A 27759-nucleotide genomic window follows, 5' to 3' on the forward strand; every position below is an offset into this window, starting at 1 on the left:
AGTTTATGTAAGAGCTCATTTTACTATTCTCTCCCCTTTTGTGTATGTTTGATAGTTTCATAATACAAAGTTTTTTCAAATTCAAGATCACACCACTTCTAGGAATTCTCAATCAACTGTATTTGTTTCTAACCATCCCCTAAGACTGTGAGCTCAAAGAAAGCAGGATTAATTTCTTATTCATCTCTGTATCCTAGCTCCCAGTACTCTATATAATCCTGGTAAGGATGCCGAATAAACAAGGATTAGGAAGAGTCTCGGGGGAGTTCTCTGGCGGTCCAGTGGTTAGGACTCCGCACTCTCAGTGTGGAGGGCCCAGCTTCGAGGAACTAAAATCCCACAAGCCACACAGTGCGGCCAAAAAAAAAAAAAGTCTGGGGATCAATGATAGTATTTTAAGCTGTGGGAAGTTGAGATGGGCTACACGAAGGAATATAAGGTACTGTTGGAAGGAAACAGATAGGGAGAGAAGTGGGAGATGGGGGTAGTGGGCATGAACTGAAACCAGGATGGGAAACTAGTAAAACAGCTTAGTGAGGCTTAGATTTAAAATGGTAGAATCGGGAATAGAAGTCTATGCTATGCAGCAAGAATCAACAAGTTTTGGAGGGTCTCACGTTCATATAACAAAGGTAATGTGCAGCAGTAAAAGCTATGCTGAACATACAGGCTGGGGACTTCTCACAGATGTAGAGACCTCCAGCTCACCTCATCATAGATACTCTCAATCTCGTTGAGTAAGCTCTTAGACCTCAGCACCTTGGTGTCATTTTGTTTAAAGTTGATGCCTTGGTGGTCCAGAGATTTCAAGTAGTATTTCTCATTTTGCTCTCTCCACACCTTGTTAAAGCCTCTCTGAGCTTCTCGCCATTCTTCCTCTTTCATCTTCAACCTAGTGGGGTGGAAGGTGGAAACAACAAGACATGGGAATCCAGATGAGGGAATTTTAAGGTAGGGAGTCATATTGGAATCCTGCACTGGAATCCTGGCTCTGCCATATTAGCCATATAAGACTGTTTCCTTATCAGTAAAATAAGGATAACAGCACCTAATCTCATACGGGTTTAGAAGTAAGAAATATGTCAAGTTTATTTTATTTCGAAGGTCAAAAGATATAGCAGATCTGTCAAAACTGTTGGCAACTTTGGGGTAAATTTTATTCAAACCAGTCTTCGACTCTGATACATGAGAAAATTACTCATTCAGGACTTACTTTGGGGAAGTAATTTGTCCCAAAGTCAGAAATCTTGCCAAGAATAGTTATTTCTCAAACAACATTCCACAGAATACCCTAGAAAAGGAGGCTCTCTTCCTTGGCCAGCTAAAACAAACTGAAACAAGTGTCTTTGCTATAGGACTTCTGAGAACGTTTATTATGCTAATGTAAATGCAAAAGTCTAAGAGCAGAGAACTTGCACAATAATGTTCCTCTGGACATAGTTTGGAAATTCTAATGAGAACAACTGATCCTGATACTCTAGAAGAGAGGAGAGTAAGATCAAAACCAGCACTAGAACTGAAGAATATCCTCCATCTCAAAGACAAAAGTTAAATGCTACTGGCAAGGAGAGGAAGAGCTTGTGCCAGCTCTTGAGGAGAATACTAGGGAGGAACAATAAAATCTGGGCACTTGTGCACTGTGCAGCAGGTTTCACCAGGTGATACAGAAGAAGGCCCCTATGAATCTTAGCTGGGATTCATAGTGTAGTACACAGTGCCATGTGCTTGGAGGAGCCTGGGCCTCAGCCTTGGCCTCCTCCTTGATACCTAGCCTTGATACCTAGGTGGGTTCAACAGCCCCTCTATACCTCAGGCTGAAGTTCTGTTAGGAGAAAGAAGGCATTCTTGGTAAAAATGGCAAGCTAATAAGTCTTTTTAAATAACACATATCAATTTTACAAAGACAAAGTGATTCTTCTTATTAAAAAACAAAGATGTGAACATTGGTTAGTACTGAGTGGCAGGAACATGGGTGGCTGTTTTCTTCTTTGTTCTTTTCTCTATTTTAAAATATTACCTCAAACACACAGAGCATTCCACTATGGACTTTAAAGGTTTGTTCTCTACTGTTGGTAACACAGAACCCCATCGGGAAGCTCCACTACCCGACACTCCACCTGATTTCCTACAACCAGGGTTGGGGAGAAATGGAGGTCTCATGGGATAACCAAGTCGAAAAGGAGAATCTTATTTAATGGACACTACATCTGTCAAGAAGCACACTGAAGCATGAAGGGCATATTCACTCAGGTACCTTTTAAGGACAATTGGGACGGCAATGGAGGGGTTCTTCCTCAGACCATCAATGATGTCAGCTGCTTTATCAGCATATATCCTTTGGAGGGCTTTTCGATGGATGACTTCTGATGTGCCCCCGAGGGTGTTGTCCAAGCGAAATTTGGCTTGTTCCTCAGCAGACAAGCGGGAAAGCTTCTTCTGTATTGCTTCCAGAACCCGGATCGTTGCCAGATTGGTCTCTAAAACTACATCAAGCTAAAGAAAAAGACAAAGTATGCTCAGGACCCCAACCAGAACAGAATAGCTGTCAGGAGTATAAGGTAGAAGAAGTCAAACTCCTTGGATTTGAATCCTGGCTCTGCCATACCATAGCCATATAAAACTCTGTGTCCTTATAGGTAAAACAGGGATAACACCACCTACTCTCATAAGGTTGTTTTCTGGATTTAACAGTACAATCCACGTAAAGGATTTAGCACGATGCCAGACACGCAACAAACATCCAATAAATGATGGCTAAGCAGTACTTAATACTTGTACCACCACCAGTGTGCTTTACTTAGGACTACTGGTCCCCGGCCCCCACACCAGAGGGACCTAATAGGAGGCAACCTTACAGACAGTTTCCCCTGAATTTTCATGAATTACTAAGATGTTACAAACAGTAACAACCACTACAACGAAATCCCAAAAAGACCATTCAAGATTACCAATCAGTCTCATGAGTAAGGTTTTTCAGGGTAACTTGAAATGTTTAAATATTTAATAGCCTTGTTCCACATCTAGTAATAATAAGAGCAGTGGCTATCATTCCTTACGGGCTTCAATGTCGTATCTGTGGGTAACCATTTAAATTCTTACTGCATTTCTGGCATTTTATTTTCTGGCAAGGGCTTAGCCTGACCTGGTTAAGGATATGACTAGCAACCTTTGAGTTAACTTTTTTCCAAGGCTTAACACAAAATTCTCCAGATGAGAAACAGAAAATGAAGTAAATGAGCAGTCTCAAGGGTCTATGACCAAATGTCTGTGTGCTTCCTAATTTTTGTAGTTTCAGGACTATGGCAGTCATTTTGTCAAATATTTCTGGTCCCCCTTTTCCCCAGTTATGGATAAATGATGGATTGAACTTCCTGGCTCCCTTGTGATTAGATAGGGCCATGCAACTAGTTCTTTCAAATGAGTTTTGCACAGGTGAGTCAAAGTAATGTCTATTACTTCTAGGCTAGAGCATTTAAGGGTGCAAGATCCATCGGAGCTCTTTTTCCCTCTAGTCACTGGCACTGTTCAAGATGGTGGCATTCTGTCAGCCTAGGTCCCCACGTAATTCCGATGAGCAGAATCTCCTGCTAAACATCATGCATATGTAGTATGATGAAGAAATAAATCTATTTTTTTAAGCCACTGAGATTTGGGAGTTGTCTGTATTGCAGGAATGTTAACCCATCCTGATGTATAAAGGATTCAAACTACTCCATCCCATCCAATCCTAAGCATGTGCATATGCACACACACACACATTTCTTGCGTCTTCACTCCTGTAATAACAAGTGGGAAATGAGGCTGTTGCCTCTCATTTGCAGGCATACTAGTCGAGAATAGGAATATCCTGTCAAAAACAGAGGCCAGTCTCTGCTTTCTCACACATCATCTAAACTTACTAAACATAGGTAAAAAAGAAATGCTTTCTTTAGCTTGATAAAACTTTCTATAGAAGTTAACATCTGTCACGACTGAGTTTTCTGCAAATGGTTGAAGCTCCTCATAAACACTGGGGCAGAGATGGCCAACCGCCTGCCAGTGGCCAAGCAACATGGGGCTCTTCATTCAAAACATGCCAGAAACAGATGAAGCAAGTGTGAAGGGGGATAATTGGCAGAGAGCTAAATCAGTATGGATTTAAAAAGGAGCAAAATATCTCCCATCCATATGAATGAGCAGGGGCAGTCCGTTTTATAAATACATTAAATAGGATGCACGTAATTTTACGTCTCAAGACACATTTAACATTCCATTTTTGTTGGCATCAGTGAACTAGACATTTAAACACACAGAGAATTGAGTCCATTTTCAGTACTCCCACTCCTGGTATTGGGGATCTCTACCAGCTCATTTCTTCACTCCAGCTCTTCCCTTCCCAACTACTTTAAAATAAAGTCCCTAACTCAACTTTCTTTCAAATGGAGCCAAATCAATATCAGAAATATGAAAGAGGAGTTCCAGTTCTCACAGGAGAGCTGGTTTGCTAACCATTTTAAGATACGTGCTAAAAATAATACACACTTTAAGATAAATAATTTAAAACAGCTGCAAGTAAGCCCACTAGGTCTAAAGATACTGATTTTATATACCATGTAGACACAATAACCTTTAAAATGTTATTGAAAATTCAAAGGAGTATTATTCAGCCATCAATGGATAATTTCAGTTACAAAGGGTAAGTCACATTTGTCATAAAAATATTACTAATACATTTGACAAAGTCGTAAAACATGGTAAATACAATAAGCATTTACCACAGAAGAACGTGAGCCTCTCGCTCCTTTGTCTTAAAAAACCAACCCTCCCAGGTAGGTATTTAAGATATCTTCTCGTTCCAAATCTCCCATTTCCCCAAACTACAAATGATAAAGGAGCTTGTACCTCAAAACGTTCATCTTCACAACGATAGATATGTTCTTCATACTGAGTTTTCTTGGAACTAACAAAGGTGGAGTCCTCAGACCAGGAGGGGAAGGAAACCCAGGTATCATTTAAAACCTTTGGGTAAAAGAAGAGAAATGGAAACAAAAGTGTAACAAAGTTTTTTGGTGATTCAGTGTTCTCAATAAGAAAGACAAAACTTTAGGGGAGGGAAGAAACAGTTAACATTACAAGTTTCACCTTTAGCAAGTTTAAAAAGATAGTAAGAAAAAGGTTCTCAATAAAGGTATAAAACATTTTCTTTTGAAAAAAGACAGAAAAGCATTTTGATTTCCTCATTCATGTAAATTCTCCATCCCAGGTACCACTCCCTTCTGGAGGAAGCTGCGGATTCAGGGCTGATCCCTTCTCGGGAAGGCCTTACCTCTTTACAGAGAGGAGTCCGTCCTGTACACTTGGGCTGCTGATAACTCTTTGGTAGGGCTCGATAGCTGGAGCCCAACCGTTTACAAGAGGCATAATCTATCTCCATGGCAATGCCCTCTGTGGCTCGTTCCTTTGGAAAGGTTTCCAGATGTACAGACTCCTTATAGCCCAGAAAGTTTTTAAACCAATTAAACAATTCTGGGAATTTCCTGAAGAATCAAACCAAAAATTGGTGAGCAATTAGAAGCATGATGCAGTAATCCTGAGGTGTGACTACCACTATCTGGTGTTGGCTCAAAACTCTACTACCATTGGACAAATTCCAATGACAATTATTATTTCCTGCCTAAGAAGCAGTGCTTCTGAATACTTGGCTTCTCCTTTTCTTATAGAGTGCTCTAAGACCAGTTAAGGTGGTGATGGAAGAACTGTACCAAAACTAGGCAATAACGAGCCATTTTCTAATCAGGCATATTGCTTCAATGTTCAGATAATTCTTAGGTTGTCAAAGTCAAGATTCTAGAACCCTGGAAGAGACTGGTCTCTATAAAACCTCCAACATTGGTCAGGGGATCAGGAGACCACTAGTCTTGGCCAATGCCCTCTCTGACTATTTTTTCATCTCCAAAGTTGAACTAGAAGACTTCCCAGAGGAGTCTCTTGACACCGACATTTTATGAGTCAACTGACCCACCACAATCAAATTAATTTTGCCTATCACATACTCCCACAAACTAAGTTTTATTTCACCTCCATATCACACATCAGGGCTAAGCTCCTGACTCCACTTACCCCAGGAACGGAGAGACTAACTGCACAAGCTCCGCCCGAGAGATCACCTCCTGGTTAAAGATAACAAGACAGCGCAGGAAATTTTCATAGGCCTCTGCACTCCGCAGAGCCTTTCGGACCTTATGGAGACAGCCGAAAGAAAAATAATTAAGCAAGGAATCAAGAGATCCTGGACTGCTTTTAAAAGACTGGGGAAATTTGAACTGTATTTGACAATATTAAGGAATCAATGTTGGTTTTCTTAGATGTGTTAATGCTTATGTTTGAAAAAAGGTATCATTTAAAAAGGAAACTTAGTAAAATACTTATGGATGAAATAATACATTATCTGAGATTTGTCCCCAAATAAGAGTAAGAGTACACATGAAACAAGTACACCGGCTAGGAGTTGAGAACCGCTGAGGTTGGATGGCGGTGGCATGAGGAGTCATTTTACTGTTCACTTTAATTTCACATGTTTAAAGTTTTCCATAATAAAAATTCTGAAAAACAGATCCTGGAGTAAAGAAGACATTCACCGTCTCACATACCTGATTCTCTGGACCATATCAGAGTTACCCAAGCTTTTATTGCCTCTCCTAACAGGTATGTACAGCAAGAATCTCTGACAACACTCTTTTCGAACTCTGATAATCCTGAATAAATGACCTTTTAAAATAAGGTACTTTTGTGCTCTGACCTGATTCTTTTCCTTTCTCCATTTATAATATTGAGAATTTTAATATCCAAAATGCTAAAAAAAATGGCACAAAGTAATACTAGCCTGGCTAGATGAGCAATCTGGACTTTTAATTTCATATATAGATATGTACTTAGTATTGTGGGGGGTGGAGACCCTCACACCAAGCCAAGCGGTTTATCAAAAACCCCTTCTCCAGGCTCCCATATACTTTTCGTAACGATCAATCAGTAGACACTATACCGAATGTGTACCTTCAGAGCAAATGATGAATATTTACTTTTAATTTTTATTAACTTGTAAACATATACAAAAGCAGACAGAATAGTCTTAACGAACCTCTTGTACTCACCCAGTCGCAGTGATCAATACATAGTAACTTTTGTTTCATCTATGCCCATTTCCCCCACCACTGAATTTTAAAGCAAACTCCAGACTTTTCATCTACACACACTTCAGTATGTATCTCTAAGAAATAAGTACTTCAAAAATGACCAAAAAAATACCACCACTCTTTTAAAAATTAACTTACTCGGTCCCCTGTCCCTCACCCTTTCCTTGCCATTTGTTGGTTGTGACCTGGACTTCTACATTTGCCTCAAAAGCACCAAGTGCCCAGGTTGCCCTCAGAAATGGTTCAAGTCAGAGCCAGGGATGCTTAACTGTTTTGCAGCACAGCTCACACAGGCAGAGAGCAATCGGGAGGCACCAATCATGGAGATGCTAAATCATTTGCCCTTTTGCAAAAACCCAGAGGTGGAAGACAGGTTAAGTCACCACCAGATCAATCCAGGCTGGTTCCTGCCAGTGAGAAGTCTGACGTTTGCCAGCTACCATGATGAAAGTAGCCTGCTAATCAAGTTGACTCCAAGGAGGAAGTCAGGCACATACCACACAACACCGTTTAGACCAGTAATCTCAACTCTGGCTGCTCATTAGAATCACCTGGGGAGCTCTGAAAACACAGTTAAATCAGAATTCCCATGAACCCAATATGCGATACCAAAAATAAGTATCACAAGCAATCAGGTTAAAAGTCTTCTTAAGTCCTCAACAATTGGTGCACTGACACTCCCCACTATACAGATCTGGATAGCTACAACAGGGAGTTCCAGATATCTTTTAAGAGTAATATCATGCATTTCTTTTAAAGCTTTCTTCCACCATAGCAAATGCTGTATTTTGCTGCAACTACTTCACAAAACTGAAGCAAACAATGCTACCATTTCTCCAGCTGTGCTAATAGTTCTTACAGACTGAAAGGACCTACAATTTGAAAACTATATTAAAAAGTAGAAAGTCCTAATCACCTTGATGCCTCTAAAACAAAATCTTCTTGGGGACAGGGTGATTTTCTTTGGACATTAGTAGCTAATTTTAAATCCAATTCATTCATTACTCACCTTATCAAAAAATAATGATTCCGTTCCTACACCATGTTTGCTGGCATCTGCCATAGAAGAATCCTTGAGGCTGAGCAGTTTGGGTTTCTTCTGCAAAAAAGGAAACACACAAACATGTAAGATTCAAAGAATGGGTTTCTCTGGGTTTTATTTTCTTCTTTTTGTTTTTTTTTGGCCAAACCTCTCGGCTTTTGGGATCTTAGTTCCCCAACCAGGGCCCCCGGCAGTGAGAGGGCCGAGTCCTAACCACTGGACCACCAGGGAATTCCCTCTCTGAATTTTATTTTCGTCTCTGTTCTAAGGTTCCATCACTGACCACCACTGATTACTAATTTGCAACAAATGAGAGAATTCAAGTCACTGACTTGCTTTACATCCTAAAAAATTTCCACTCCTCTATTTTAGATTCTCTATTTTAGATTGCCTGTCAGTTTTTTTTCCAGAGGTTCACAGATCATTCTACTTCCCAAATACTCTCTCTATAAATGGTCACAGCATTACTGTGACATTAGAATATCCTCACTTTTTTCCACGGGCCAAAAGTAACTTTATTTGGAACCTAACGCCATTGCATTGTCTTCCTAGCTGTGGAGGCAGAAGAGGCTGTAAAAATATCTGGAATACACAGAAATCAATCTTTAACCTTTACCTTTTAATCGTTCAATTTAAAAATTCATTAAAAAAAACCCAGTTTATTTTCCTAACAGAAGGAATAACCACCTTGTGAGCAATATCCACTCAAACCAACTTAAGATTGCTCTTTCAAAGCAAATGAATAGGCCATACGTAACTACCAGGCAAAAATCTTACTTTAAAAAAGCCACCTCTCAACTACCTGTGAAGAAATGCACAAATGTTTGGAGAAGCAGCACGTTTACCTTTGCCACGTTGGAGTACACTCTCTTAGGAGCCATAGCCTCTGCTTACACTGCCTAAGGAGAAGGTAGATAGGGAATCCTAATCTCCCAATATAGGGTTTCCACCTGGGGGTAATCCAGTGTGGGAGGAGACTAACACTGGCCTGTATCTGCTGACCTGATTCCTGCTACTCCTATAACACTCCTTCCTAAAGTGAAGAAATATAACCTATTACTATGTTCAACTTGCTTTCAAAAGGAGAAACCATTATAAACACTGAAAAATAGTTCTTCAGTAGTACTTCAAAAGCGTCAACAACACCTAACAGGTCAGTCTTTGTGGTTATTTGCTTATTTACCAGTTACTTCTTACCATTAGAAATTCCTCTAGCTTTTGTTATTCTTTAACTAAATTCCGCCGACACGTCTATCTCTTCAGTGTTACATACAGCTTTAGGATTCACTGAAGCAACATTCAATATATACACCTAGCCCGCTCCCTAGCACAGCTGCCCCACGTCAAAGAGGAAGGGAGTGGGCTCAGCTTTCTGTAGGCAGACCATCAGTGTTTACTCTAACAAGAAACATCACGTGACAGGTCACTAACAGGAGTTGAAGACCAACCGCCCTCTGCTGCAGCCCAAAGGTCCTTCCTTGGAGATTACGATGATACAGATAAGATCTGGCAACCCAACAAAGAACCATGGACAGGATAGGCCTCTAGACCAAAGAGATCCCACACAGCATATGTGCTTTACTCACAAGAGGACCTCAGAGACCACTGACTTGTTTAGGAAACAATTATCAAACTTAAAAATCTTCTTTCTTAGCACAAGGCAGGAAAAATTAATTCTCAGAAACCCTTGGCAGGAAGCAAAAAAAACAGATTCGAGCTACCAGCAAAGAAGAGAGAAAATATAAAGAAAACCAGTAAGAACTCAAAAGTACAGTAATCTGAGCAATTAGCACTATTCTAACATTCCTTCACAAGCCAGATAAGAAGCTTTGCATTGAGTTTCGGTGACATACACCAACTAACTCCCAATACCCAGGATCCAACTGTCAACCCGTGAGCACTGTCCACTAGTATTGCTCCGGAAAGTCAAAATGAGCAGCTGCGCTCTTCTTACCTTCACTGGAGGGGTGGCTCCCGTTCCAGAGTGCCTGCGGATCTGGCAGCCATTCTGGCTGGGCCTCTGCGGCTTGTTGTTCAGTTGAGGTTTCTTCACAGTGCCTCCGTGGTCATTTCTCACAGAATCAACCTTCTCAGCAGTTGTTTTGCTTAAAAGCTAATTAAGACACATGAAAGAGATGAATGCTCTTATTAAAGCAAGTAAGTTTCATTTAGAAAAAAGTCTCCTTCTGATTCCAGCTTCCTAACTTATCTAAGATAACCATTCTCAACAGTGTAGTTCTAAATAAAACTTACCACAGAGCTGTTGGCATCTGGTAGGAACTGTCCAAACTCTGACAACAGATCTTCCTGATTTTTAAAAAGACGAGCCACCTGGGCATACACCTCCTGCTCAGTCAACGCTGGAGTGTAGTTTCCTCCAGCTTCCTTGGCATTCCGCTGCTCTTTCTGATAGGAAATTGCAAATGGGAAGAGATCATATTAGAAGGCCACTGTTTTGAGTGACTCACTTTTGCACACTTTCTGAGATGTCTGGTAGGGGCTTTGTATGTTATCTATTTGGGTTGCACTTAAGAGGAAAGTCTATGTTCTCAGCACCTGTTTTGGCTTCAAACTTTGAAGTTGAGAAAGGAGTGGAAGACAGTGGCTGACAATTCCTTTTGAAAACCAGGACAGCATATGTGAATGCTCAGGGGACCACTACCAACTGATAAAACACAAAATATTAGAGAAATTCCTCCTTCTATTGTAGATTAACTATATTACCCAAATCATTCTTTAAACTTTCCAGATAAATAAGCATTCATTTCACAGAGCAGTGACTTTAAAAATCCTGACCGGCTGCTACAAGGGAATTAAAGTCAGGTAAATCACACTGGCTTTATAAACACACATCACAATTTCTAACTGGTTAATTTCCAGTAAGAATTAGTGGACACAATAATGGTTATTCAAGTTTTCCTGGACTAGCTGTCCCCGGAGGGCAACCTGGTTAAGATAGGTTGAAAGGGCAACTGTCTTACCTGATATGTGTGCAAAATCTCCAGGAACGCTTTGTAGATGTCTGGTTGGCCCTGGAACCTGTTCTTGATCTTATTGACATAGTTGATGGCATGGTTAAACTCCACAGGTTGATTGTTCTGCAAGGGCGGGGCTGTTCCCAACGAGATTGTCACTGGTGTATGAGGCTGGACAGGTGGAGAACGTGGGGACGCATATGGTGGGAGTGGGGGAGTCTGCTGACTGGCTGGAGTATGTGCTTGCAGTTGGGAAGGCTAAAAAGGAAAAAGTCTTTATTCTCCTCAGGAACACAGATGGTTTAACATATGAAAGAAAGGTCAAAGTAAAGAGAAACAAGGTGTCTGATCAACATATATACTTTATTCACTCTGGCCAGGCCACATTAGCCCAACTCAAATCACACTGGGCAGGGGAGGGAAGTGTAGAGGTTCACACATTCTAATACAAAACTTCCAGTCTCCAGTTTTCTAAACACAACTTTAAAAGTGGGCTATGTCTCCAACTACAAGGAAGAATTTTCATATGCAATTTTTAAGCTCACTTGCTGAACAGATGCAAAGAGAAGAGGAAAAAATACCTTCATTCTACATAGATCTTTAATAGCAAAAAAGACAATTCAATTGTTGCAGTTAACTTCACATAAAAGAAAAGTCTTCTAAATCAGCTCTGCCCAATAGAAAACTCTGAGGTGATGGAAATGTTCCTTATTTGCACTATCCTGCACAATAGCCACTAGCCACATGAGGCTACTGAGCACTTGAAATGTAGCTGGTGCAACTGAAAAACAAAATTTATTTTAATTAATTTAAATTTAAATATAGACATATGTGACTAGTGACTACTGTATCAATACAGTTCTAGACTAAGAATACCCCATCATCATCATCATCATCATCAACAAGATCTTCTGCTTAGCTTGATATGACCTAATCTGGTAAATGGAGTAACTTTTGTAAAATGATGACCGTGCGGAAAACAGTGTAATCTGATCATAAGATGACCATTTCTGCCTGTGCTATCCAAGTACTACTACACAAAGCTGCCATCTGTTGGGATGCTCATGGGTTCAAAAAGCAGAAGTTGGGGGCAAAAGAGTCCTTGTAGGTTGTTGATGTGTTGATTTAAACAGATATATAAATATGTGGTATGTAAATGTGAGCCACTTTATAGGGATGCAACTACTGCATCTCCTCCACTGAAATTTTAACTTGTGTTATCTATCTAAGTCTTATACTAAGGGAAAATGTCAAAGGAGGGTGCTTTCTAGGGATGGATTTCACACGGTGCAGAGTTTTCCAAGTGCTCACCTTGCTGACTTTGGCAGGTGGGGGCTGAGGAGCTGGCTGGGCAGGAGCTGGGGCTGACTGGGCTGAAGGCTGGGAAGGATGTTGGGGTGGTGGTTGAGGCTGGGGCTGGATGCCATGGGTTGGAATCTGATGAACCTGGCCAGGAGTTGTCACATTCACCATGTCATTGGTTTGCACCTCAATCTTGTAGCCAGGGGGCAAGAAGGTATTGAAGCCCATGATCAAGTCAGGGTGGCCTTTGAACAGCTGGGACACACGACTAATCACTCCTGGAGTGTCGATGCTGATAAAAAAACAAATATTAAAGTGGTAAGCTTAACAAGCACCCTAGCAAGAAAAAAATCACATTCCACTAGGTTCTCTACACGGGAAAATAAAGATCAACCTGAACAGTACAAAATTAACGACACACAAAGAACTCTGAAATTCCAAAGCCATTTAGCTTCATAATCAAAGAGGCTTGGTCACAATTTAAATAGAATATACATTCATGCATGGTAACAGTCCTATCAAGCTGATACTCAGGCAGTAAGTTTAAAACTTCAATTCCCATGGAAGATCCAACTTCTGATACACCAGTATAAATCATAATGTATCTATCTACATTGTTCAGACGAGTTACTCTTTTATAATAGTGAACCACGCCAGAATATTAGTGTATCTTAAATCAATCCAAAAAGCAAGAAGCCTAATCATTACCGGTTTACTTCCCTGATTAAGTACTAAGAAAAATTTTACTTAAGAAAAATTTACCAGTATGCAGAAAACAAAGGTCTAGGGCCTGCAATTTTCATAAAGCAGTATATAAAAGCACAACCCATGAAAATAAAAGCATAAACCCCCCCCAAAAGAGCATCCTTTATCTTTCAGCAGATAAGAATAAGCTATATCCTCCTTCCAAAATCAACATAACAAGCACAAAGCTTGAGTACAACCGCGTATATCTTTTACCTCTGAGATTTAAATTCCTTCATGATGTCAAGGAAATCATTGTAGACCTGAGGCTGACTACCAAACTGCAGCTTCACTTGGTCAAGATAGGATAGTGCATCCTCCACCTGAGGCAGGGATAAATCTCAAGGTTATAAAAAGAAAGTCAAGAATTATTTTTTTAAAAATGATTTATGCCTAAATAAAATCAGCATAGTAAATGAAATAGAAATATATAGTAAACATACATAAAAATATTAAAAATTAGTATGTGTACCAGTAATAAAACTGAAGCTTAAAATAAAAATCAACTCATAAAATCTGAAGCCTTGCTTTGGATAATTTTGCATAGCATTATTAGTGAAGAATAGTCACATTAATACATCATTCACTTATTCGTTCATTTATTCATTTAACAAATATCTACTAAGCAGCAACAACATGCCAGGCCAGGCCCAATGTGAGGTACTAAGGAGTCAGTGACAAATAAGCCACGGTCCCTGCTCTACAGAAATTCATTTCACATCCAGTTGGGAATCATAACACTGTGGGGCAAGTGGGCAATCACCGAATGCCCAGAGAGCACATGGGAAGGGCACCCCTCCACACACTAAAAAAAAAAAACCTTATGGGGACATAAGGGAGGGCTTCCCCCAGAAGTGGTGTCTAAACCGAGTCCTAAGGATGAGTACTAGTTAGCAAAAGTGAAGACCCATGAAGAAAGTCAGAGGAAGCAGCATCCCAGACCGGACACCATCTGGTACATTTGGAAAACTGAAAACAGTTCAGTTTGGCTAGAGGATCTGTGGTGAAAAGGAGAAATGGTGGTAGGAAGAGTGAAAAGAGATAACACAGGAGAGGATGCAGGACCTAGACCCTGAAAGGTCTTATAAATCTTGTTAGAAAGCAATTTAGGTCTTCCCTGGTGGCGCAGTGGTTGAGAATCTGCCTGCCAACGCAGGGGACACGGGTTTGAACCCTGGTCCAGGAAGATCCCACATGCTGCGGAGCAACTAAGTCCGTGAGCCACAACTACTGAGCCTGCGCTCTAGAGCCGGCGAGCCACAACTACTGAAGCCCGTGAGCCTAGAGCCCATACTCTGCAACAAGAGAAGCCACCACAATGAGAAGCCCGCGCAACAAAGGGTAGCCCCCGCTCGCCACAACTAGAAAAAGCCCGCGCACAGCAAAGAAGACCCAACACAGCCAAAAACAAATAAATAAATAAATGATTTTTTAAAAAGCAATTTAGATTTTTATCATCTGCACTTTAGTATACTCAATTTGGTTACACTGTTGAGAACGAGTTGGTGCAAGGCAGAAGAGATTAAAAGGAGGTAAAACCAGTCATTGTATAAGGCTAACTCATGCGTGAACACGAGTGGCGTAAATTATAGTACTGACCAAAGGAAAAGAGAGAACTGGACAGATTCAAAAGCTTTTTAGGAGATAGAAGTAACAGGGTTTGGGGACTGACTGATTGGACATGGGAGATAAGGGAGAGGGAGCATTCACTAAATTATAAATTATTTGGGCATTCACAAAGAGGAACAAGTTTGAAAGGCTAGGAAGTTATGAATGTGATTTAGAACAGCTTAAGTTTTAGTTACTCAGGAGACATCTAAGGGAACTGCCTACTAGGTGTACCTTACATACTCTGGGATTATTTTTAATTATATAAAACATCAAGTTTAGGAAAGTTTCACCAGTAAACATCTGATTTGATAAGCACTACTCTTGTGATATATTGTGAAATAGAACATTCATGTTCAAATAAGCCATTAAACAGTATTCCAAGAGTTACCCAAACTTCCACCATGGCCATGGTTAATCAGAGCATTTCAGTGTTGCTAGAGCACAGAGTGTATACTTGGTCAATACCCACTCATCTGATGGTTGGTCTTTCGGTAGTTTAGAAATAACTTGACAATTTTTGTTGGAATTCAATGGACTATTTAATTCATATTCAGAATTTTCCATATTAAAATGGTTCACTAATGACCAAATTGATGGAACTTAAAACTCACTAAGTTTGCAGAAGAAACAAAGACTCTGGAAGATATTTAAGAATAGCATTCACAGTCACAACAGAGGAGTTATCAAAAATAAACAAATACACAAAAAATTAAAAACAAAAACAAGCACTCTATGGTATAACATAATTAATACACAGTGGGAAAAAGTGCTGAAACCTGAAGGAAGGAAATTATATGTGATGTGTGTGTGTTTGGAAGAAAAAGGTACAGGTCATAATGAACCACTGTTTAAGTATTAGTTATAAAATAACACTACACTTAAAAAAGCCAGCATGACACCTACATTATAAATAGAAACCTGCATGTAAGAATAGTGAGGAAATCCTCTAGTTACCTGAAGTGTAGTACAACTCTTTATAAAAGCACATATACAGTTCTAGGAATCACAGCTTAGAAAAAAACAACTTGGAACTAGTCATTTGAAAGCTGCAAGTTTAAGGAGGCACTTGGGGAGGCTCTTAGATTCTGCTGATGAATTTTCCTGGCTCACTTCAACAGGCATTTATTAGTAAGGTCCTTAACCTCCTAAAGTCCACAATCTTGTTGGGGAGACAAACACAAACAACTGTAAAGAGAACTTGCTAAATATGTGCCAAATATGTATGCTACTGGCATTCAACAAATAACTAAATCACACCAAACATGCCTCAAATTATTCAAATCTTCCTTGTCATCAATCTGCCAAAGACAAAAAAGAAAGTATAGACAATGTTGATGCTTGAAATAACCTAAGTGTTCTCACTGAACACTTCCTTATTATAGAATATAAATGATTTATTGAAGTTGATTCAAATGCTTATAAAGCATTTTAAGACTGATCCAAAAATGGCAAGCAATGTGAGAATACTGAATGAAATTACATGGAGGCACAAGAAAGCATTTTACCTCTCCTCATTAGAAAGGAAATTCAACAAGTTATGCCCAGGAATCACATTCAAGAGCTTGTAACTAAAAAAACAGAGCAAGAAGACCTAACTCTACCTGTGACTCACTCTATAACCCTAACTCTAAGGCCCTTTCATGCTTCCTTGACAGCTTCTGTAAAACATACAAAGCACACTCTATATACTTATACACAAGTGAGGAAAGAGAATAAAATAGGTGCTATGCCTTTGATAGGACTGACTGGAAAAGGGATATAGAAATAAATATATTTTTTTGTTAGTTTAACAGTAAGTTTATAAGCTCTTTTGCAACATTAAGGTATTAACTGCTGAATACAGTATTACTATGGAATTAAGTCACACCAAACCAACTTTAAAAAAAATATTTTCAGGACTTGGTGAAGTGCTAAGTCCATAGCAATAATACATTTTGGTACACAGCCACACTCTACAGAGAGTAAAAATGTTTTAAGGAAAACATCAATATAGCTTACAAATATTTTCCCAAAGACAGAGCCCAGAGTAAAGTTACAGGCCCAAATAATTTGTACTCTCTTTAAGAACTATGCTTATGTATAATCAACTCTTAATTACTTAAGCTAATATAGACAGAGTAAATTTTACAAAATCCCTCTATATAGCTTAGCTTTGGTGTGCTTTTTATTTATGTAACATTTAATTTCCTTAGGCCAATATTAAAGTTCCCGAGAACCCAAACCAATGAGGGCAGGAGTCAGGGAGAACTAGATTAAGTATCAAGGAAAAGAGAGGGCCGAAATATTTGCTACACAAATACATACTTCAAGGATATACTGTTCATTCCTACTTACAAGCTACTCGATATAATTAGTCTGGTATGACCAAAAAAGATCCAACATCTTATCTCTTTATAGTTCTTTAATTTTATATTTCTTGCACTTGATTCTAAATTTTATACAAATGTAAAACTAGAAGAAAATGAAATCTGGAAAACTTGTTACCACAATCACACGTTTTGAAAAGTAACACTCAACAGAGAGAGAAGGTTAGCTGGGAGTACAAGCTTCACTTCTCCACAGATGCCTCATGAATTTCAAAGTGGTGAAAACCTACAGCATATACTCAGCAGATCAGATGAAAACACTGACACTTCATTCACAATAACAGCCTTTCCCAAACTTCATAAAGGTTCCCCCAAAGGAGCATGTGTTTTACTAAGGATGGACTTGATGATCCCAGCCAATTTAGCTAGTCATAAACAAGAATAAAAAGATTAAACCATAATACCAGGCCCATTAACTATACAGGACTGTAGCCAACTATGTGTATGTTAATAAAACCTTATTCCACGCTAAGAACTAAGAGTTCAAAAGGAGGCATCCAAAAAATGGACTTTATTTCATACGAAAATAGCCCCTCAGTCCTGGAACGTTTGAATACCATGCATTCATACATTCCAAAAACATTTCTTGAATGTATTTTCTGGATCAGGCACTGGTGCTAAGACAGCAAATCTAAGTAGGTTTCAAAACAAAAACAAAGTAAAACTTCTTGTGATTCAACCCCCCAGTCTACTGTTAAAAGTTGTAACACCACTACCAATAGGCTGAAGCCAATGTTTCTTGCTAAGAGAGAAATGGAAGGAGTTGAATACCACCTTGAGCCTCTGAAACTGCTGCTGTCCCTGCACTGGTGCAACTGGTGGAGCTGGATGAGCATGACTCTGGACCACCTGGCCTCCATGGGGCTGCACAGCTGTTGGGTGATGATGGCTGCTATGAACTGCTGCTATGGTGGGCCCATGACTGCCGGAGCTCTGTGGAACGGCTGAAACCTGGAATGGACAAAATACAGATAAGAAGCTTCAAGCTTTATGCATTCTTCCCCAGATGCCTCTAAAGAACATGCACACATATCTTTGCATACACAAAGATAATCAGAAACTCAAATTTCCCACAAAAGGGAACTGGTGAAATAAATTATAGCCCACCCAGATTACAACAGAATTCTGCAGCTATTAAAAATTATATAGCTCAGCACATCTCAAACGATCTGTGGTAAAGGACAAGTTTTTCTTTTTTCTTAAATTCCAATCCATCATGGACCACTACTTTTATAAAATACAATAAAAATGAATTACAAGAAAAGTGAGATAAAAAATACATAAGCCCATAATTTTCATTACTAGGTTTTACAAATATAAAATTACAATGTCCGGGCTTCCCTGGTGGCGCAGTGGTTGAGAATCTGCCTGCCAATGCAGGGGACACGGGTTCGAGCCCTGGTCTGGGAAGATCCCACATACCGGGGAGCAACTGGGCCCGTGAGCCACAACTACTGAGCCTGTGCGTCTGGAGCCTGTGCTCCGCAACAAGAGAGGCCCGCACACCGCGATGAAGAGTGACCCCCGCTTGCCGCAACTAGAGAAAGCCCTCGCACAGAAATGAAGACCCAACACAGCTAAAATAAATAAATAAAAATTTATAAAAAAAAAAAAAAAAAAAAAATACAATGTCCAATTGCTATAAGAGTTTCTAAACACACTCCATTTCTGTACTTATCTCATTACAGACTAGTATGAAAGTATTCACATCAGCCATCTGTGGACCACAGTTTGAACAGCACTGATATAGATGCATATATATCATTTAACATTTAAAAATGTTCACAATCCATAAATTGAATGTATTGAATGTGTTGCATATGGATTTAAACTTTTAACTAATTTTTTAAAAAGCACATTACAAAGCAGTATATATAATACACTAAGGATAAATTAGGAGTTTGGAATTAACATGCACACATACTATATATAAAATAGATAACCAACAAGGACCTACAGTACGGCACAGGGAACCATACTCAGTATCTTTTAATAACCTGTAATGGAAAAGAATTTTAAAAAGAATATATATATATATATATATATATTCTTTTTCTGTATCACTTTGCTGTACACCTGAAACTAACAAAACACTGTGAATCAACTATACTAGAATAAAAAAATTCTTAGTCAACACTCAGAAAAAAAATACAATTAAGATTTTAAATCCTAGACAACAAATATATAGTAAAATGTTAGCATTTTATCTTGTGGTAGTAGGATTAGAGAAGATTTTTATTTTGTTTTATTTATGCTGCTTATCCTTACCTGCTACTTTTTTTTTTTTTTTTGCCACACTGCACGGCTTGCTGGATCTTAGTACCCCTACCAGGGACTGAACCCGGGCCCTGGCAGTGAAAGCACTGAGTCCTAACCACTGGACCACCAAGGAACTCCCTTATTTGCTACTTCTAAAATTAAAATTTTAAAATTTCTTCCAAATTGTTGGTGGTTTGGCCTCAAACATATTTCTTTTCTATTCTCTCTTGTCCTCTTATAAGTTTAGGAGTAAAATAAAAGCACAAGCCCCTTTCCTTCTATTTCTGTTGCAAGAAATGCTGTATAAAATTTCCAAAGCTTTTAAAATCTTCCTATTTCAGAACTGTTAATCACTGTAGAAGACAACTAAGGACAATATACCTGATTTGCCACATCTCCAAAATAAGGAAACCAAATAACATGACACCTTAAAAAAATGTAAGCTGTGTACTACAACTTAAGAGAGAATGTTTTTTTCCCAAGTCTCCACAGATTTATAAGGATTATCCTGGGCAGAGCTGGGGGTGGGAAATAGAGCAACTATTTACAAATCCACAGAAACAATAAACATTAGGAGTAAAAAGAAACTATTTAGACAATTCTAAAAGCTCTAATATATCTCTCGCAAGAAGAGTTATTATTCTGAGCTTCTATATTCCAACATGCATGTGTTGGACAGGTTTTTACAAGACTTAATTGGAGTTTATAAATACTTGAGATGGCTGGTTTTATAAGAGCACATTATACTTTCTAGTATAGGAATAAATGTAACTGTCCCCAGTGTAGGAAAAAATCCTGAACTAGTTCAGATAAAAGTAATCACCCAGGGACTTCCCTGGTGGTCCAGCGGTAAAGAATCCACCTTACAATGCAGGGGACGCAGGTTTGATCCCTGGTCAGGGAACTAAGAGCCCACATGCCTCGGGGCAACTAAGCCCGTGCGCCACAACTACTGAGCTCCTGCGTCTCACCTAGAGAGAGAAAACCCACACGCTGCAACGAAGAGCCCATGTACCGCAATGAAAGATCCAGCGTACCACAACGCAGCCCAAAAAATAAATAAATAAATAAATAATAAATAAATCTTACAAAAAAAAAAAAAGTAATCAGCCAAGGAAAACACGCAACTTTTCTTTCCTCTAAGTCCTAACCTAACGATGTGATCTGTGGTAGTCCTCCGACTGCTGCACCCAGCCCCATATGAAGGCACTAGACTGCTTCAAGGGGGACTCCAAAGGAGGAGTGACACCTAAGGAATTACCATTTCCTATTTCACCTGGGTTTCCCTCTTCCTTGATTGTTTTCTTATAATAAATTCCTAGAAATGGAATTGCTAGGTAAAAAAATAACTAAAGAATCTGACACAAACTGTCAAATTGCTCTCAAGGAAGATTATGCCAATTTATGTTCCCAGTACCAGCCAAACCTTTTTATTTTTATTTTTTTAATTTTTACTTTATTTTTTCTGGCCACACCACATGGCTTGTGGGATCTCAGTTTCCTGACCAGGGACTGAACCCAGGCCACAGCAGTGAAAGCCCGGAATCCTAACAACTAGGCCACCAGGGAATTCCCGTGCCAGCCAAACCTTTTTTAAAAGTCACTAATAACTTAGGTAGAAGAAGGCCTCTCCAGACTAGTTAAATAAATTATGGTTCAGACTGACCTGGAATGGAATATTATAAATGCAATGATTTTTTAAAAACTTACTTGGATCTATACATATATTCAAGTGGAAAGTTGTCCACTATATATTAAGTGAAAAGAACAAACAGTAGAACAGTGTACACTGTATGGTCCAAATTATGTGACGAGAGAAGTGTATCTAAATAATTAGGCAGGTAAATGAACATATGCTTGTATATGCATACAAAATTTTGGATACCCGAGAAATGCACCAGCGGGATAAAGTCTGAGGTGTCAGAAGTCACATTATATCATTTTTCTTTAAATGGTGATATTTACTTTCATATAATTAAAAAGGGCAAAACACAAATTTCTTCCATTTTTACAGAACAGAGTGAACAGACAAGAGATGATCAGTTGTTGATCAGGATATGCAATGACAGGAATATAGACTGCTATGTAAATATAAATAAATTGGTACAGCTTTGGGACTTCCCTGGTTGTACAGTGGTTGAGAATCTGCCTGCCAATACAGGGGGACACAGGTTCAATCCCTGGTCCAGGAAGATCCCACATGCCACGGAGGAACTAAGCCCGTGCACCACAACTACTGAGCCTGCGCTCTAGAGCCCGAGAGCCACAGCTACTGAGCCCACGTGCCACAACTACTGAAGCCCACATGCTCTAGCGCCCGCGTGCCTCAACTACTGAGCCCACGTCCCACAACTACTGAAGGCTGCGCACCTAGAGCCCATGCTCCGCAACAAGAGAAGCCACCACAATGAGAAGCCCGCACACCACCACAAAGAGTAGCCCCTGCTCGCCACAACTAGAGAAAGCCCATGCGCAGCAACAAAGACTCAATGCAGCCAAAAAAAAAAGAAAACAAAAAACTGGTAAAGCTTTGAAAAACAATTTGACATTACCTGCTAAGGGTGAAGATGTGCACACCCTATGACCCAGTAATCCCTCTCCTAGACACTCAAGAAACTTCCTGCTGTGCCCTCAGACCCGCTGAGTGGTCTGCAAAAACAAAGAGCTTGCACCAGGATGTAAACCAACTACTTCACACAGTTGTGCTTCACAACTAAGCACACTGTTTAATTCCACTGCCTTTTTAAATTCCTATAGCAAAACCCTCTTGATAAAAAACGTAGTGCATTGACTTGCATTCTGTTGCAAGCTTGTCTTGTCACTGTGAATTGCCACTGTGAGTACCACTGCACTAGGAGAACCTAAGAACGTTCACCACAGTTCCTGTCTAACAGGAAAAGTCTGGAAACAGCCTGATAGTACATCAACAGAAGAATGGATAAATTAATTGGATATATTAATATAATTCATAACTAAGTGAGACTGACTCAATTGGTCACATACTAAATATGGATAAGTCTTAGGAACCACACACTGAGTGTAAAAAAAACGTGAGTCAAAGAAGAAAATATACGTTTTCATTTATATACAAGTTCAAAAATATCCAAACTAAACAACTTTATTGTCTAGAGGTATAAACAAAATGATTTCATATAGCACAGGGAGTTCTACTCAATACTCTGTAATGGCCTAGATGGGAAAAGAATCTAAAGAAGAGTGGATATATGTATAACTGGATATATGGATATATATAGTGGCTATAGTGGGTATATGTATATGTATCACTTTGCTGTACACCTGAAACTAACACATTATAAATCAACTATACTCCAATCAATCAAAAATAAATAAATGATTTTAAAAAACTAAAGAAAGTCAAGGGAATAATAAACCCAGAGTTCAGATTAGTGGCTACCTCTAAAGGGAGGGAAAAGGAAAAGGGATCAGGGAGAGACAGTGAACTCCAAAGGTCATGACAACATTTTTTTTTTAAAAATGTGCATGGTAAATACACAAGTGTACACTGTTTACATTATTTTTTATACCTTACATATATCCCATAAGTAAGTTTTTAAATATCTGAATGTTTAATAAAAAATTTTTAATTGGGTAAAATCACCAGTGTTCCTCTTTCACCCCTAGTCCCTTGATGGGCTCCAGTTTACCTGGTAACTGGGTGTCACAGAGTACTGAATTCCTGTGGCTGACTGCATGGTCTCAGACACCGCTTCATACACAGGAGGGGCAGGGGCAAGCACCCGGTGCTGGTGAGGAAAAGCCTCTGTGCTACCAGGGATCCGACGCTGCTGGGCCGCATACACCGGTGACTCCTGGTCATCCAAACGTCGCTTCATTCTGCACTCATGCTCAGGGATGCACTACAAAACCTGCAGAAATGAAAAGCAATGACATGCAAACCAATTCGCACTCCAATACAATGTGTACAACCAGTCACCCAAACTGGTATAAGCTCAACTCCCAGAATCGATGATTATCTACTTCATCCTAGAGATAATCACTGGGTAGTTTTGTGCATGCTGGTGCACACACTCCCAACAGTGGACAGATTATCATAACTGAAAGACAAAATTTAAATAATAACATAGTTTGAATTACTCTGGTACTACAGAGTTGAAAAATAACCTCCAATTTAAAAACACAAAGATACACCTTTCTTTATTCTCTAGTTTTGTCAAGTGTCATCATCCCTAACGTTAATTATATTATTCACATGCTATAAAAACATTCAAGTGTTTCTTCCTAACTCCTCTCAAAAGCTAGTACTATAATTCCCGTCTACTTTTTAAAATATGAATTGTTTCAACAATTAAATGGTATCATGCTAAGAACACTAGGCCAGGAGTAAGAGGACAATGGTTCTAGACTTGGCAATTTAAGAAACTATGTACACCTCAACAAGTTCCTCCTTCCGTGTGAGTTTGTTTCTCCAAAAATAAAATAAGGTTGAAATAGACCACTGCTAAGGTTTCTCCTGACTCTAACATTCTTTAATCCTAAAGTGATTCCAGAATCCCTTAGTTTAATAATCCCCCTGTAGGGGAACACTTCCTTTCCTGCAGCACACAAAAAGTCTAATAAACACTATGGCCAGGAATCCAGATGGATCTTTTCAGAGCTTTTCCAACATCGGTACCATTAATATAAGCATATCAATAAGAAAGAATGCTCCAGTCATCCAAAGACAAAATAGGGCCAAGGCCTACCATTTTTTTGGTCACAAAAAAATCTTTAAAAAGACACCACTGCTGTGGTAAGATTAAAAATACAGTAACATCTCACAAGCCACTCCCTCTCCACCTAAAGTAAGGCTCTTCTTAAGACTGGGGGTGAGGGGCTTTTACCTACTTTCTACATCCACCCATACCTTTTTTCTTCATTCCCTGGGACCGTGCATGCTCTGTGGGGAAGCAGTCCTCACAAGGACTCCTCAAGGCTGCTTCACCCCTTCTCCGTCCTCACCATCATCCTCAACCTGCCTGCCACTTGAATGCTCAGCCTTGAAATAGTGTCTTGGGTTTTTCTCACACCTTACAAACCTAAGTTAGACTCTGACACAGGAGCACAACTGTTCCATTTGCAAGCCAGCCATTTTCAATATTATCTTTCTGTAAATCGCAAGCTAAAATATCCTTTCTGTTGACTATAACTTATTTATTTATTTATTTATTTAGCCACGCTGTGCGGCATGTGGGATCTTAGTTCCCCTACGAGGGATCGAACCCGCACCCCCTGCATTGGAAGCGCGAAGTCTTAACCACTGGACCACCAGGGAAGTCCCTACTGACTATAACTTTAGATCAAAAGACTAAGTCTCCCAAATTTCTATGAACACTCAATCTCAACCTACTTGGGAATAAGTCTAATAAATGGACAAGAGTGAAAAGTCTTAAAGACTTTTTGGCTGCTACTTCTATGTATACCCATGATCTAGATCACAGTTTGTTTTTGGGTTCCACTGGCTTGAAACTTAGATGCTTAAACACATCTGAGATTAATCTCTGGAACCAAAAGCCACTCAATACCTCGTAAATGGAAAACCAAATTTAGATCAGAAGAGCACAGCATAGGACTATGGAAAAAAACTAAAGTACCTGTCCAGGCCTGGATTCTAGTCCAAACTCTGAGTCGAAGCTGTGTAACTTTGGTCCTGCTTCCTTATTTGCAAAAGGATGTAATTAGACTACTCTAGTGATTGCCAAATGCTGGTCTGTGGACAAGTCTATAGGAAAATGAAAAAGAGGGGGAGAGGGGATTGCACTGAGTTTTTCATAGGTTAAGTATTAAAGAACTATGCTTTATTCTGAGATCATGTCCTATCTTTTAGCTATTAAAATATCATTTCTTTTATAAAGTGACTGTGATTCTATAAAGTATTTAACTTCATTTGCCTCTACAGAGTTTGCCTTCCAGACCATCTCTATGACACTATAGAGGCCACCCAGGGTCTGCACTTTGTCTGAACTGTACTTTACTTCTTTAACAATAACCACTCTTAATTCTATTCCCTAAGTGGTTCTCAAATCAATTGCTTCTTCTCTAGCCATACAGACATGCCCTCATTTCGAGACCTTATCATCCCTTACCTCAATTGTTACCAACACCCTCCAGCCTCTCTCCCATCTAGTCTACCCTCTACACTGCTTTCAAAATGGTCAGCCTCAGGACTTCCCTGGTAGTCCAGGGGGTAAGACTCCGCGCTCCCAATGCAGGGGGCCTGGGTTTGATCCCTGGTCGGGGAATCAGATCCCGCATGCGTGCCGCAACTAAGAGTCCACATGCTGCAACTAAGAAGTCTGCATGCTGCAACTAAGGATCCTGCATGCCACAGTGAAGATCCCACAAGCTGCAACTAAGACCCAGTGCAGCCAAAATAAATAAATAAAAAATAAATATTAAAAAAAAAAAAAGGTTGGTCTCAAATGCAAATCCAATCCAGCTGTAAATCCATCATCTTAAGTGATGGCTTCCCATCACTTAAGAAAACAATCCAGGAATTCCCTGGTGGTCCAGTGGTTAGGGTTCAGCACTCTCACTGCTGAAGGTCTGGGTTCAATCCCTGGTCGGGGAACTAAGATCTCACAAGCCACGCAGCATGGCCAAAAGAACCCAAAAAAACAAAAACAAACAAAAAACTCCCCAAAACAAAACAACAATAACAACCTAAATTCCTTAACTTAGCTTTCAAAATTCTTCCTTACTCACTGGGGGTACAATTTAACTTACCAATTACATCCTTTCAGTCCCCACCCTATCATCCAGGCCTGTCAAGTGTCTTCCCACTCCCCTAAACAAGCCTCAAGTCTATAAGCTTCAAGGTACAGTCCTTTTCAACTCTGTCTGCATTTCCCACATTCCAGACACCCATCACAGATGCTCAAATACTGTACATGCAGAAGGGAAAGATAACTAATAGTTAACATAATAACAGCATATATTGAATGCCAAGCACCATTCTATACAATTTACCAGTAATAATTTAATCCCTACAACAACCTTATAAGCAAGGTACTACTATTCTCTATTTTATAAATAAGAAAACTGAAACACAAAGATTAAAATTGCCCAAGGTTGCACAGCTAAAAGGCAAAGCTGGGATATGAATCCACAAAATCTGTCTCCAGGGCCTGGATTCTTTTTTTTTTTTTTTAATTGAATACAGAAGTATATCCTTTTTAAAAAATTAATTGATTTATTTATTTTGGCTGCACTGGCTCTTCGTTGTGGTGTTCGGGCTCTCTAGTTTTGGCGTGAGGGCTTCCCTAGTTGCAGTACGAGGGCCCTAGAGGGTACAGGCTCAGTAGCTGCAGCGCCTGTGGGCTTAGTTGCGGTATGTGGGATCTTAGTTCCCGATCAGGGATCGAACCCAGGCCCCCTGCATTGGGTGCATGGAGTCTTAACCACTGGACCACCAGGGAAGTCCTCAGAGCCTGGATTCTTAACTACCTCACTGTCCTGCCTCACACAGAAGAGGAGAAAACAAGGAGGAAAGAAGAGTTCCTTTACTGATTTAACACACACATGCATTGAGCAACTTCAGCTTTAACGTCTCACACACTTAGCTCATTCATCCTTTCTTCAGCCTCAACCCAACAGCAGGAATGCTTTGGCAGCACTCATTCATTCAGTTAGCAAATACTTAGGGAGCAGATATGAAGGTGGTAGATGATCTCAGCCCTTGCCCTAGAAAAGCTTAAAAACCAGTTGGAAAGACCATATACAGCCTCACTAGTATTCAAAGAAATATAAAGTAAAATGATTTCCCAAAGGAAATGCCAAAAATTAAGAGAATGATGATATTCAGCGTAGGTGAGAATGCAGGGAGACACTACTGGTGTAAGTTTTAATTGTTATAGACTATTTGGTTGGCAACTTGCAGGCTTTTAGTAAATTTTTAAATTAAATTGAAAATGTGCATACCCTTTAATCACCTAGCAACTCCACTTCTAGGTCTCTATCCTATACATCTGCCAAGTATATTTACTGCAGCAAAGTATAAAAAATTTAAATGTCTATCAATAGCTAAATAAACTTGATCCATCCATATTAGGAAAACTTATGTAGCAATTAGAAAGATTAGGGTTCATCTACAAGGAAAGCTGTCCTGGACATAAGAAGTGAAAAGAATAAGCTACAGAATATATACAGGGTGATCTCAACACATACACAGTGTACTCTTAAGATGTGTGCGTTTCATTGTATGTAAATCTGCATCAAAAGGAAAAGGCTAGAAACAAGCATTGAACTCTAGATAAGGAAATGCATGCTCA

At 39.5% G+C, this 27759-nt stretch overlaps 1 protein-coding gene across 7 annotated transcripts in view; it reads right to left on the reverse strand.

Annotated features, from left to right (window-relative positions):
• SIN3A (SIN3 transcription regulator family member A) overlaps positions 1 to 27759 on the reverse strand; it is a 64508-nt gene that overhangs the window by 20066 nt on the left and 16683 nt on the right. For 4 of the 7 annotated variants that reach the window (XM_082386970.1, XM_082386967.1, XM_082386971.1 and 1 more), the window contains exons 2-14: positions 23137 to 23358; positions 17987 to 18163; positions 13452 to 13558; positions 12501 to 12783; positions 11196 to 11447; positions 10468 to 10620; positions 10169 to 10327; positions 8182 to 8271; positions 6100 to 6218; positions 5306 to 5516; positions 4882 to 4998; positions 2255 to 2493; positions 709 to 892 (exon numbers count right to left, since the gene is read on the reverse strand). In XM_082386970.1, the coding sequence (XP_082243096.1) occupies positions 709 to 892; positions 2255 to 2493; positions 4882 to 4998; positions 5306 to 5516; positions 6100 to 6218; positions 8182 to 8271; positions 10169 to 10327; positions 10468 to 10620; positions 11196 to 11447; positions 12501 to 12783; positions 13452 to 13558; positions 17987 to 18163; positions 23137 to 23325 (2280 nt within the window). In that variant the 5' untranslated portion in view covers positions 23326 to 23358. Of the gene's footprint in view, positions 1 to 708; positions 893 to 2254; positions 2494 to 4881; positions 4999 to 5305; positions 5517 to 6099; positions 6219 to 8181; positions 8272 to 10168; positions 10328 to 10467; positions 10621 to 11195; positions 11448 to 12500; positions 12784 to 13451; positions 13559 to 17986; positions 18164 to 23136; positions 23359 to 25083; positions 25212 to 27759 lie in introns of all 7 variants that reach the window. The other 3 variants (XM_082386968.1, XM_082386972.1, XM_082386973.1) reach the window with 3 other exon arrangements.

This window comes from Balaenoptera borealis, assembly GCF_965194805.1.
Source record: "Balaenoptera borealis genome assembly, chromosome: 3".
Taxonomy (NCBI): Eukaryota; Metazoa; Chordata; class Mammalia; order Artiodactyla; family Balaenopteridae; genus Balaenoptera; species Balaenoptera borealis.